The 13688-nt window shown below is 45.3% G+C and overlaps 2 protein-coding genes across 2 annotated transcripts; one reads left to right on the forward strand and one right to left on the reverse strand.

Moving 5' to 3' along the window:
- Positions 1-5773: 5773 nt before the first annotated feature.
- Positions 5774-9325, forward strand: LOC125522348 (uncharacterized WD repeat-containing protein C2A9.03-like). The gene is made up of 10 exons (XM_048687411.1): positions 5774-5952; positions 6047-6160; positions 6499-6669; positions 6761-6847; positions 7331-7465; positions 7556-7666; positions 7752-7843; positions 7930-8035; positions 8571-8657; positions 8744-9325. Exons 2-10 carry the CDS (start codon positions 6050-6052, stop codon positions 9155-9157), a joined length of 1314 nt encoding a protein of 437 aa, XP_048543368.1. The 5' UTR covers positions 5774-5952; positions 6047-6049; the 3' UTR covers positions 9158-9325.
- Positions 9326-10598: 1273 nt separating this feature from the next.
- On the reverse strand, positions 10599-13170 carry LOC125522576 (WPP domain-interacting protein 2). Its single transcript, XM_048687627.1, has 2 exons — positions 12087-13170; positions 10599-11339 (listed from the first exon to the last, which is right to left on the reverse strand). Exons 1-2 carry the CDS (start codon positions 13078-13080, stop codon positions 10699-10701), a joined length of 1635 nt encoding a protein of 544 aa, XP_048543584.1. The 5' UTR covers positions 13081-13170; the 3' UTR covers positions 10599-10698.
- Between the last annotated feature and the right edge of the window lie 518 nt (positions 13171-13688).

Raw genomic sequence — 13688 nt, forward strand, 5'->3', positions numbered from 1 at the left:
GGAATGACCATAGCTGACAAGATTGTACCTGTCGAAGCTGACAGGTTGACTTTAATCATTGAAAGTCACTAGGGGTATTGTATGCACTTAGAGCATCTACAGCCCTCAAGACCAAGTCTAGCCCCTCAAACGTTCACGGATTCTATTGGACGCATTTGCGGGCATTGACCATTCAGATCTCATATTCTGTGCTATGCATCTGACTATCTCATATTTCACCTCCTAGATCAATACAAACCATGTAAATAAAATCATACGTACTACGTAAATCACGCTAGCCTAAACTACATTTCGTCGTCGGAGAACCACGACTTCCATGTCGGGCGACGGGTACATGGGCGCGTGTAGGAGGGCTCCGGCTCCTCCTCATCCATATACACGACCATCTCGTCGACGGCCGTGGCGTGCTCCGCCTCCGCCTCCTGCAGGTGATAGTGGTTGGCCTCCACCTCCGCCTTCGACCAGAGGGAATCGAGGATTGACTACTGCTCCACCAGTAGATTCTTGTCCCCCATGTTCTCCTCTTCCTCCGAATCCACCACATTCGGATGTAGCCCCGCAACGATCCGGGCTTCGCGCCTTGTCCGGATCTGCTCAAGGAGCTGCAGCCGGTGTTCCGGCATAAGTCATGGGTAGCTTCTTACCCAGGTGCATGGCGGCATGGCTACTAGTGGTGGCGGGCGACGAGCAACCGACTGGTGGAAGGTGGCGGCAACGGATGAGAGGGGAGGAAATGTGAACGGGTAGGGTTTCGATGCCGAGGGTCGGCTTAAATAGACATGCTAGGGCACTATGCGGCCTGTTGAAGCGGCGCCACGCGGCGTCATCGGTACGACGGAGGAGACGCGTTTCGGACCGTCGGGTTTCAGAGTGTTCTTGTGTGATACCAGGGTGTCAGTCCAACGGGGCCGGACCCCTATTCACGCTCGGGCCTCCCCATATCCGCTCCATATTTCAATTGGATATGAGAGGTGTCGGTCAGCCCATGCGTTTGAGGTCGGTTTGAGGCGCCCGTCTAGATCGGATTTACTTTTACAGGTTAGTGATCGGGCTGTCCGCCCGGGCGTTTGAGGGGTTTTTGGGGTGCCCGACTGTAGGCTCTTGGGCATCTCCAACGCCGACCCTCAAATCGCACGCATACGTCCGGACCGGGTGGTCCGAACTGCAGAAGCCATCCAACGCGGGCCTATATCGGTCCTGGCGCACTTTTTCTCGCAAAGTGAAGACGAAGAGTGGGGGGGGAGGGTTGCGGGAGTCCGGACAGTAGCCACGTGGGACTCCGACACCCAAGGCCCACTAGATCCGCTCTCCTAGTCCCATTTTCTTCCACTCCGTCACTTATCCCCCTTACTTTGCATCCGCAACCTCCACCTTCACCGCCGCCATTGTACCTCTCTGGCCGCCACACATGCATTGTCGGACATCCGCAACCAGCACTAACACACCCGCTCGCCTTTTACGATGGCATTGTCCACCCTGGAGCCATTTTTACCTAGGTACACTCCGCCACCCTGTCGACGACATCCATGGCGGCCACCACGCCCAGCAGGTGTTCAGTCAAATGTCACTGATCTTATTTTCGGACGCCATGTCGTTTTGCAGAGTAAGAAGGATGGCGGGATACTCAACCATGGAGGATGAGCTGTTGTGCGATGTGTGGTTGGCCGTAACCGCGGATTTCATAGGCTGGAGCAGAGGGGGACATTCTGGCAACAAGTGAATGAATCGTTTTACGCATGAAAGCACATTGTGCCTTACGACATGCACATCATCCATGATCACAATATGAGGTCGTTATCGTATCGATGGTACGCCATCCAGGCCATCGTCACCAAGTTTTGTCACGTAGTTACTCAGCTGGAGGCAAGGTGGCCATTGCATGCGACAGAGGAGGAGATTGTAAGTTTAGCTTCTTCTTCCTCAACTTGTTGATTGATTCATTCAGTCAATGTTGCTTTGTGTAGTCCGCGCGCACTGCCGTGATGTATCACATAACAGAGGAGCGGCCATTTACGTACACAGTGTTGGATGAAGTTGAAGGGGTAGTATACGTGGGACAACAATGATCCGTTGAAAAACTTATTGGACGTCGAATTTGAGATAGTAGGCTTATTTGCATGCTGTGTATGGATGATTTGCGCTATTTTCTTTTCAAACTTTGATGAATATCAGCCGGTTGCATGAATTTCGTCCGCAAGTCGAAATCTTGCTTGAAATATATGTGAGTAGCGTTGGATAGGGGCCTCCCACATCCATGTCCGCGAACTGATTCCCCTGTCCGTGGACGGATGCGAGGGAAAATTTACAGGTCATTGAAGGTGCTCTTACATAGTGCCATTTTGCAAATGGATGGTGGAGATATCTCTGTCCAACACCGGGCATCTCTAATGACTTATGAGCTCTAAACTAATTGCAATGATAAGAAATGACTTAGGGCAACGTTTACCGAGAAAAAGTAGCGTGTGTATTGAGGCCCTAATAGATAGAGCGGTACTCAGCGCATCTACATCCGGCATCCTCAAATCCTTCACAAACGTTCACGGACGTGCTCGGTTAATGACCGGACAGAAGAGAGAAGTAAAAAAAAAATGACACAATCGGATCTCTTATAATATCCCTATACGTCCGGCCCGTCCGTGAACCCTCATAATGTAGAGAGGATATGAGAGCTTGCAGACGCGCCTAGTCAGTCCGCCATGTAGGAGCGGCCCACCCGGACCACATTTACTCTTTCTTTATTCATTCTTTTCTTTCGCTCTCTTCATCTCTATCAATCACGTGCAAGTGACCAGACATATATGAGGAAAAAAATGATGAGTGTGGCTGTATAAACGGACAAATATAGGCTCAAAACGGACACGCCCGGTCACTGACCGGGCGCGTCCACGAGCACTTAGGAGGGCGTATTTGCTAAGTCTGATTGTAGATGCGCTCACAATATCTATCAGTTGAAAAGGAACGAACCCAAGAAGATTCGGGTGGACAATCTTGCGAGCATTCAGGTGGCAATATGTTTGGTTGAGATGCGGCTGAATGAGAAGTAGCTAGAGCTGGTAGAAGCTGAGAAGTGTGTGGAGCTGATAAAAACTGAGAAACCAAAAATTATGTTTGACAAGGACGTGTAGTATCTACTCGTGAGCTCAAATGCTTCCTTATGAACAATAAAAGAAATTGTAAAGAAAATCAAAAAATTCAGACATTGTTTTGTGGTAAACTTTAATAAATGTTTTGTACACTTGTAAAAAATTATCATGAAAGAACATTTATGAAAGTCATGGCAGCAAAAAACAACACGACCGTTTTTTTTTACCATGACTTCCATGAAGTGTTGATTTTACTGTTAATCCCGAGCTCATCGAGGACGGGAGCAGGGTAGGACTTTCGATTTGACAATTGCTTCTAAGAAGATTGGTGATAACTAATTCTCTGCAGCCACAATTAGACCAATCTCCATGGCACTAGTTCTTATCAACTTCCATGGCAACAATTAGATCAGTGTCTTCTCGCAAAAAAAAACAGTGTGGGCTTGAGTAACGCAACTCCTAGAACTCACACACACACACACACACACACAAAAATATCAGTGTGGGCTTGAGTAACGACGAGCCTGATTATCACACCAATTCTGTCCGGCACCGACCGCTTTACACATCAGTTCGTCCTATCCAGTTACTCAAATAAAAAAATCAGTTCGTCGCATCTCGCATAAAAAAAATGACGTCTCCTTATTTAGCCTTTTATTAGGGGGGAAATGAAAATAACGCCTCAAAAAACCATCATTAATTTCGGAGAAACGAAGACCGTCCCACAAAGAAGAATAAAAAGAGGAAGAAAAGAAATATAAAGGGGGAAAGCCGGAAAGGGCAGGGTTAACCCTCGAAGGATGCGGTCCAAATGACCATATCGATTTCCCTGGGCCAACTCGGCCCGTGGTTCTCCGACCCGGGGAAACAGCGGGGATCCCCCCGGGATACCTTGCAACCAAACGAGGCCTAAAGGGGGAAACGGCAGGCGGATTCCGGGGGCTGCGTTACATTTGGCGCGAATCCTGGGGCCTCCAGTGCAACCTGTACTTGTCCGTCGCTATCGATGGATAGATAAGCATCACGTTGGCGCCACTCATCGAGACCTTGCACATTGGTATATTCACATCCTGGTCCTCGGCCTGTACCCATGATTTCTGCAATCCTAGTTTTTTTACTCGGCATGCATGGGCTTTACAGAAAGTGGCCTTTCCCTTTTAACTTGTGACGATGATTAACTTCTTAGTGTATGCTGATCGTAAGATCCTCCTCCCATTGACCGGGCAACCCAACTTTACTTAAGTGTTAAGAGTAATAATCAAGACAAAATATTCACCTGAAAAGAAAGACCAAGTAATGTGTATGCTTCCGTTTCAAAAAAGTTGGGCGTGTCATTGTGACTGCCTCAGTTTAAATAAAATTTTTGAACACGTTACAAACTCAGACGCACATGTACTCATCCATATGAACACACGCATGCATGCTTTTATCATATAAGTACATTCGAAAGATTGAGTCGACACATCATCTTAAGATTGACGAAATCCACAGACAGAACGTCTTCTTTCACTGAACGCACATCGCCGAAAGGAATAAAATAAACCTAGAAAAATGCATCCACCAATGTTAATTTTAGGACTTGAACCCTCATGGGTTGGTTCCACTACAAGGAATCTAATCAGCCGAGCTACGCTCAGTTCGCTAAGTTTATTTACTTGTGTTTCATAAAATAGTGGACATTTACCCCATAACATTCCAGTAAGTAGTGCGGCTGATGCAAAATATTCAATTGCGTTATACAGTTGACAACAATGGCGTTCAATTGTATTTTGTGTAGTTGATTTGATTCGACCACACAAATATAGTTAGCGACATTTTTTTTTGTTGTTGACATGAATACGGTTGTGAAGGATCAAGGTGGCGACTGTGAATAGATCTCTATAAACTTTGTCTCTTTTCTTTAGCAATTTAGGCTTTGCAGCTAAATAGTTTTTCCTAAATGCAACTACAACCCAAATAATATACTCCCTCCGTCTCAAAATAAGTGTCTCAAACTTAGTACAACTTTGTATTAAAGTTAGTATAAAGTTGAGACACTTATTTTAGAACGAAAAGAGTATACAATGATACAATTGAAAAAACACAAGTGAAAGATTTAGGATATAAATAAACGAGGCATGAGAGACAAAGATGTATCCCATGCTCACTTCTTTGAAGAGATGCATCATTGAGGGGCGTAGACACGACAAAAGTTTTCCAATGCCACAAGATTCATCTTCTTCTCATTGAGTCCCCCGCATCAAGTAGGAACTCAATTTGATGCTAATAGACCTCGAGATGGTCTCCAAACCTTCATAAACTTAGGAAAAATTAACCTTGTATCCTTGCAAACAAGATCTGGACTTTCCAGACAAGGCATCACCCCTAGGCCTGACAGAGCGGTGGCTCCGGTCGCGGTCGATTCGACTCGAATTACCAGACGGTTCGGCCTGACTCGACCCGTTTCCTTTTGTTGTTGCCATGATATTTCTTATAAACTCTGCTTCGATACATACTCTTAGAAACATTCTAAGTTTATGGATTTCGATAGAGATTAAATGTGAAGATTAGAAGGTACATCTTCAATCAAAGGGGTAATATAGTTTTTTTATCCAAATCAATTTATTCAATATGTTTGATCTGCAGGCTAACATAGCGATAACCTTTTTAAGTAACTTTAAGATCCGTGCAAACTTTTTAGAGAGTGTGTGCCGAAGCAAAACTCATTTCTTATTTCTACGAGGGTTTATTTCTGAGAGACTCGCCTGTGATTATTTAAGTGCCAACAAGAAAAGGCAGCCTTGCTTCCTCTCCCTCACTGAAACCTCAGAACCCTAGCTCGACAGCGATTCAAGCCCGTTCCTAACCCAAGGCGCCGAAATTAACTGAGGTGAGTGTTCTTGCAGACATAATCTCGAAATTTCCCCGCAAATTTTGGTTGAGTTCGGCTCAAATTTGCGGCTTTTCCCCCGACGTCCTTGCAGGCCATGTCGCTGTACGACGGCGGGCTCGCCGGAGTGTACCCCGAGGAGGAGGATGACCGCCTCGCCGACCTGGCGGGGGACTCCGACTACGACGACGACGAGTACGTCCAATCTGTAAGTTCGCCCGCCTGCCAAGTTCTTGGGCCATGGGGTCTCGTCTCCAACTTGATCCTTTATGTTGCTGATTTCGCCTTCCTGCTCGATTCCTAGTTCAATTGGCCCGCGCCATGCGCATACCTTGATGCTGCTGTGGTAATTGAGTAGGTTGCTAGCTTGAGCTCAACGATTAATCAAAGATTGTTTTGCAGATAAATACACTTCTAGTCAAATGCCATATTACAGTTTAGATCAATTACTGTCTTACCTGCATTTGTGGCATTTCTAGATTCCAGGGCTGCAGTTTCAGAATAGTTTTCTATTGGTCTGACAGAATTGGATTCTGTTGTTTGTAGATTAGCAAGGCGTCAGAAGATACATCTGCGATGGATGTCCTGAAAGGGAAGGACATACAGGGAATTCCCTGGGAACGGCTGACCATCACAAGGGACGGATATAGGAAGTCAAGACTGGAAGGGTATACGAACTTTGAGAACATACCTAATTCGGGACAATTATCGGAGAAGGTATGATAGTGCTAGATAACAAGATAGATTGGTAACAGTACTCCGTGTTCCTGTTCAGTTCCTGAGGTTTTTCGTGGTGATCTTGATGCAGGTATGTACACCTGTGGAGAAAGGTCAACTCTACTACGAGTTTGCGCATAACACAAGATCGGTGAGACCGACCATTTTTCATTTTCAGGTGAGAAAATGGTAGCTTCTGGTACCATATTTTATTGGGTCTTGCTCAGTTCATGCTAAGCAAACAAGGGTTTTCAGACATGCTAATTGAGATACCGTGTCTGTTATTGTGTTCCTTGTTCCATGCTTGCCAATATTTGGCTGTAGTCCTGCACAAGCTAGTCTGTCGCAGATTTTCTTTCTTGATGTTCAGTTTTTAGAATACATGCAGAGAGAAAAAATAATCAACTGTTCCTATGAAAATTAGTCACTAACAAAGTCTACACATTCTCTTGAATATGCACTTCATGAAAGTGCAGAAAGGTAGTTGTAAAATTGCAATATGGCGTCCCAAGTCCTAACACGGGAGCAAACATTTACAACACCTAACATGCCTTGTATCTCTTTAACATATGGTTGTACTGAGCAATCAGATGTTCTCACATAATTAATTGCCTGCTTGCTCATGTGAAATTATTAAGCTCACTCTATCACTTTCATACAGTTGAGAAATTTAGTATGGGCAACAACAAGGCATGATGTTTATCTTATGTCACACATGTCTGTGCTTCATTGGTCACCACTGACCTCTGAGAAGCATGAGGTCATTGATCTTCAAGGACATGTTGCTCCATGTGAGGTACAAATTCCTCTTCCAAGTGTTTGTTTGAACCTGCATTTTTCTTACAGATCCTTATATATTTAATATATTTGTTGCTTTTGACTTCAGAAGCACGAGGGGAATTTCTATGAGGGCTTTTATCGGACTCACGTTAGCACATTGGCAGTCAAGAACAACCTGCTGGTTGCTGGTGGCTTTCATGGAGAACTAATTTGCAAAGTAACTTATTTTCATTTTTAACGTTTTATTCCATCTCTGACATCTACAACCATTTACAATGTAATTTATTGTCTGTGGAATGCAGTTTTTGGACCGTGAAGGAATAAGCTATTGTTCCAAGTCAACTCATGATGACAATGGCATTACTAATTGTCTGGAGATATTTGAGAAACCTAGGTAGGTTATTTTCTATGAACAAATTGTTCCATTGTTTCTGTGAAATTGAGCATTCATTGATCACAATCTAAAAATTATTTTGGCAGTGGTTCCGTGCATTTCCTAGCATCCAACAATGATTGTGGACTAAGAGACTTTGACATGGAGAAGTTTCAAATGTGCAATAATTTTCATTTCGATTGGGCTGTGAATGTAAGCCTCAGCTTCATCCTTTGCACTTGTCTATATTTAGTGTTCTATTTGCTGCACTGTGTATTGTAGTTTTTTTTTTTCGAGAATGCACTGTGTATTGTAGTTTAGGCCTCTTTTGGTTCATAGGATAGGATTATCATAGGAATAGGAATTTTGTAGGAAATGAGATGGCATGTATCTCAAATCCTATGAGTAGGAATAGGAAACGAGATGTCATTTGGTTGACACCAAAGGAATTTTTCCATTGAGTCTAGGCTCATTTTTATTTTCCTATGAAATGTGGAGGATAGGAACCAATCCTATGTAGGAATAGGAATCTATTCCTATGAACCAAAGGGCTCTAAAGAAAAAAATCCTATAAAAATCCTATCCTCTAAAATTCCTATGAAATTCCTCCAAACCAAAGGAGGCACTAATCAGAACCTGGTACTGAAGTTAATACTCAATACTTGGTCAAAGAATGTTTATCTTCCATTAGGTGACGAGGAGGATATCAGCCTGACCTTGTTTTGCTCCTTTGTTTTCTTTGATGCAGCACACATCCTTGAGCCCTGATGGTAAAATCATTGCTGTTGTGGGGGACAATCCTGACGGTGTTCTGGTTGATGCTAATTCGGGGAAAGTAAGTACAGCGCAAGGCCCAATCGTCGACTTTCAAACAATGACATCGTAATTTACACAAGCGTTTCGTTGTTTGTTTTCCCGCAGATGATTCACGAGCTCAGTGGTCATTTGGATTATTCGTTTGCATCGGCATGGAACCCAGACGGCCGGACATTCGCAACTGGGAACCAAGACAAGACATGCAGGATCTGGGACGCCCGTAACCTCTCCAAGTCTGTCGCTGTCCTGGGAGGCAACATGGGAGCCATAAGGTCCATCCGCTATACATCTGACGGCAAGTTCCTGGCAATGGCTGAAGCTGCAGACTTCATCCACATCTTTGACGTCGGGAGTGGGTACGACAGGAAGCAGGAGCTGGACTTCTTTGGTGAGATTGCCGGCATATCGTTCAGTCCTGACACTGAGGCTCTCTTTGTCAGCGTACATGATCGCAACTATAGCAGCCTCCTCCAGTTCAGTCGTCGACGGTTTTACAGCTACCTTGATTCAGCTTTGTGAATAGCTAAGTGGTTGAGGTCTGCAAGAACAAGATCGTAAGTTGTAGAAAGGATGTACATATCTGTAGGTCTTGCCCTGCGCCCTGACTAAACCAAAGCTCAGCTACAAAGGTGTGGTTGCGCTGAACAAACTGACTGCCTGTTGTTATAAGTGGTGTCATTACCCATACATCTCTCAGAACTCTTGCATGCCTTCTTCTTTGTAAGCCAGCAATAGTCTAACAAACTATGCTGATCTTATCTTGCTCCCGATCAGTTTACGTTTACCGAAGAGCAAATACGATGGATAGGGTACAACAGGGTATTCGTGTTTCAAACAAAACTAACATGATATGAAGTGGACGAAAAGGACATGTAAAAGTGTTTTGCCGGGGGAGAGAGAAATCTTGAGTGTGACCATGATGCAAGAAAAAAGTAACGAAGGGTACGGCTACTGAGCAAGGGCTTCAAGCTAAGCTACATATTCTCATCAGTCGTGCTGAATACGAATCAAGAAAGTGAGTGAAGGATACTGCCAGTGAAGCGAAAGCACATGTCATCGAGAGTGACTTGTGATTGATACTCAGGCGCATGTTGTCATATGGTAGGAAACGTAAAAGATCCTGGATTCACCATTTAATTCAGAAAAAAAAAGATCCTTGTACCTAGAACATCGATAGAGAAAAAAGTCGACTACTGAATTTGAACCGATGACCCTCGCGATGCCTCTTCCTTGGTTTGTACTGTAATTTTTTTCTTGTTTGGGATCTTGATTTTCATGATTCTCATCTCTACAACTCGTGCTGAGAGAAGCTCTTAGAGTGGGAAAGGTAACCAATTTATCCTGCCTAGTTTAGATAAAGCACACCGATCATACTAGACGCAACCCGATCGTTGTAAGCTAGGAATTTTGGGATATGTAACCTGGGTGCCCATTATACAGCCGTGTTCATTTTCGTGAGGAATGGGTGCCGTCGTATCCGCGGAGCAGAAATTACGGTCCAACATATGTTACATCAAGTTTTTTTTCTACACATGATTTTTTTGTCTTTTTACTGACATTATCACAGGCACCCATTCCCCACGAAATTGAACACGTGTGTACAACGGACACCCAGGTTTCATATCCCAAAATTTTAGATTTTTTTGGAATTTCCTAATATGTTTTCTAATGCTATATTCATATAGGGGGTGGTGAGACCCGAGAGCCACAAATCCTCTTCCAGTTTTAGCCAATTCTCTCTCGCAAACATTTCCCATTTCCAATAAACCTCAGTATACAATCTTAATCTTCTCGAGTAGAAGGTTCTCAGTGCTCAGCGTACAGCCAGACAAACTCACTAGGCATAGAAGGCAATCTTTCCGGTAGAAGGTTCTGAGTGATCAGCTGATGATATCAGCTCTTATTCCACTTACCCAGAAAATCTTGGACCATCAGATACAAGAACCAGAAAGCAAAGAGCTTAATTACAAACGAAATTTTAAACTTCTGCTGGCAAGTTTACACGGTATATTCTTCTAAGCTTAACTAGTAACAAGGCACAACTGCTGGTAGTTCTAACCTCACGTAGGTACAAACTCGGCCGAGGATGGAGACAGACGCACAACATAGATGCCTATGGCAATAAGCAGCAGTATAAACTGGATGAAACATAACAGTGACGCGGAGCTTGTTCTAGATTGCAGCTGCAAGATTTCTGCACTCGCAGAGAGCTCTTTGCATTGCGCCTCCAGCTTCTCCACCATCTCCCCTAGTATTGCCGCTCGGTTCTCGGCACTACGCAGTTTGAGTTCGAGCTGCTTGTAGTCGCCAAGCAGACATTTCTGCTCCTTGTAGAGAGCTTTCCGATCCTCGGCAACGGGTGTCCAGGTTTGAGAGGCTCTTGTCAGGATGATGCACTGAATCTCCGCTTCCATCTTCTCCTGGAGCAGTTGATCAAGATCCGGCTGCAACAGCTGGTTGTTAGCACTCTGAATTGCACTTCTCCACGCCCTCGTCCGGCTGAGAGCTTCTAGTTCAAGTATTCTTGAATCCTTCTCCTTGATCAGTATTGATGCTTGTTCCACCCTTGACTCAAGATCCTTTCTCTTTTCATTTGCTTCTTCAACAGATTCCTCAATGTGGAGCGAGTTGCTCCATTCATCATCACGTGCATCAAGATCATCGGTTGATTCTTTCCCGATCACCACAAAGTTCCGTATCTCTGCAATATGCATAGAAGCAATGATTACTTGAAAACCAACGCATAAAATGGTAAATCATATCACGACCGTACTGATTGTGTCAGTACAAACCATGCAATGACACAGAACTGGAAATGGACTGACGTGGCGTTTCAAGACAAGCCTCAGAGCAGTTGCTCAAAACATGGTTAGCAGACAACCAATTTTACAACAAGGAATCTTCACTGATCATTTATCGGATAATGCCAACAGAATGTCACAGTAGACCACAAGTTTCTACAGGGTGAAAATTCCAATGATTTGGTCATGTCAAACATAATCAACTACTGTAGCCATATAATTGAAACACTAACTATTTATAATTAATGAGTTTAAGCTAATTCAACTTCTGATGTAGAAAAATAAATGTTCCTAGATTGCATTATTGAATGAACCGGATTTAGGACCAAATAGATAATTTTATACTGAGTAGAATTAGAAGTAACAGGACTTCCCAACCAATATCATTTCAAAAGTAGCATCACTGATTGGTCATCGTATTACAGCTATAGTTCATTCCGTCCCAAAAAGCAAATAACAATATCAAGATAACCGAACAATGACTTTTATTGCTCAAGCATCAGGAAATGTATGGCAGTTTGATCTTACACTTCTTACAAAATGCAGTAAGAACAAATGCATCGACAAAAGCATTGGTTTGTACAAACAGTTGGCATGCCACATTTGGATGGTGAATAAAGATAAGTTGGGTGAGAATTCAGCCATACCATTCTCGAGAGCTTCCTGCGTTCTCTGAAGTGACAAAATAGATTCCGCAAATGGGTTGGCACATGAGTTCATCTCTAATCCCATCTCACCCTTCCCAACACCCCCCTCATCAAATGTGTCCTCAACATCAGCATCACCAGAATCACCATTTCCGCCACCCAATTTTCCCACCACACTACTCCCACTCTGCGTGCAGTAACCTCCAGCTGTTGATCGCATCTCATCGCTTGGCTGCCCTTCATCGCTGTGGTCATCACCATCAGAAAGTTCCTTGTGGATGCCATTGCCGATGCTGCCGACCCCCTGTTTCCGGCCGTGGACGGCATTAGAGCTGCGGCGGTCGGACTCGACGCTCCAACGAGAGTTATCGGCCTCGGCCTTGGCCAGGGAGAAGGCTGTGTGAGCGCTCTGCCTGTCGGCTCGCGCGCGCGCGGTCCGGTGATTCTTCCCGTGGATGGCGGCGGCGGTGTGAGCACGCAGCCTGTCTCGCTCGCGCGGGAAGTCGTGGCGCGGGGCGCTCGCGGCGGTGGAGGACTTGCTGCTCCGGTCCTCGCTGTTGTCGGAGTCAGCGCCGCCTGCGCCGACCGAGAAGCCGACGGAGGAGACGAGCAGGCCGAGATCCGGGTCCAGCTTCGCTGGCGCCGGCGCCGGCACTGGCTCCAGTGGGACGAAGCGGGACTCGACGGAAGCGGTGGAGCTCTCCACCTCCTCGACGGCCACCTCGTGCTTCTCCTTGGGGGGCGCGGCGGTGCCGATGGGCAGCCGGCGCTTGTGGAGCTGTGCCGCGTCGTCATCTGCACGACCTCTGCCACCAGCGGCAGTGGCGGGGGCAGCGGGGCCTTCCGCGCGGTGCTCCCGCTGGATACGGCGCCACCGACGGAGCCCGCGGCCTTTGGTCCTGGCCTCCGGAGGCGCCTCCGCGGCCGGGGACTCGGCGGAGGACTCGACGGCGCCGTTCGCCATGCGGTCCATGTCGGTCGCGGTGACTGCCATCTCAGAGGAATGGACACGTCGCGGGGCTAGGCGGAAGGCACGAGGCGTTGGGATCGGGGTACATGGCTGCGCTGGAGCGGTGGTTCCTTCCACGGAATTTAACGGGGAAAATTGGGTTATCAAGAGAAAGTGGAGAAAAATGAGGATTTCCTCCCGTATTAAAAGGATCCGAATATCCAGCTAATGTCAAGTTTTTAGGCATGACGAATCAAACGTTTCTCAGGATAAAATATACAGTTTTGCTAAAACACATCTAGATGTGCCATAAGTATTGCACATCTAAATCCTATATCATTGATCTTACATTGAGATTCGTGTGGATATTTTCTTTTTCTTTTTTCTTTTCCTCTTCATACTTGATTCACTCACTTAGATGTGCAATAAGTAGGTCACATCTAGATGTGCCCTAGACATTCCCTAAAATATATTCGTCGAGCATAACAAATTTAGTTGACAAGCATGACAAATCATCCTAATTTTTTTGTCAAAAAATTGCCGTGCTTGTAAACTAATTTGCGCGCATCAATATAAATTGCCATGAAAAACATTTGATTTTCCATGCCTCAAACTCCAACTTCAGAATTTTTGCATCTCCTTATTAGAAGAAA

The sequence above is a fragment of the Triticum urartu genome, chromosome 7 (assembly GCF_003073215.2).
Source record: "Triticum urartu cultivar G1812 chromosome 7, Tu2.1, whole genome shotgun sequence".
In the NCBI taxonomy this organism is placed as follows: domain Eukaryota; kingdom Viridiplantae; phylum Streptophyta; class Magnoliopsida; order Poales; family Poaceae; genus Triticum; species Triticum urartu.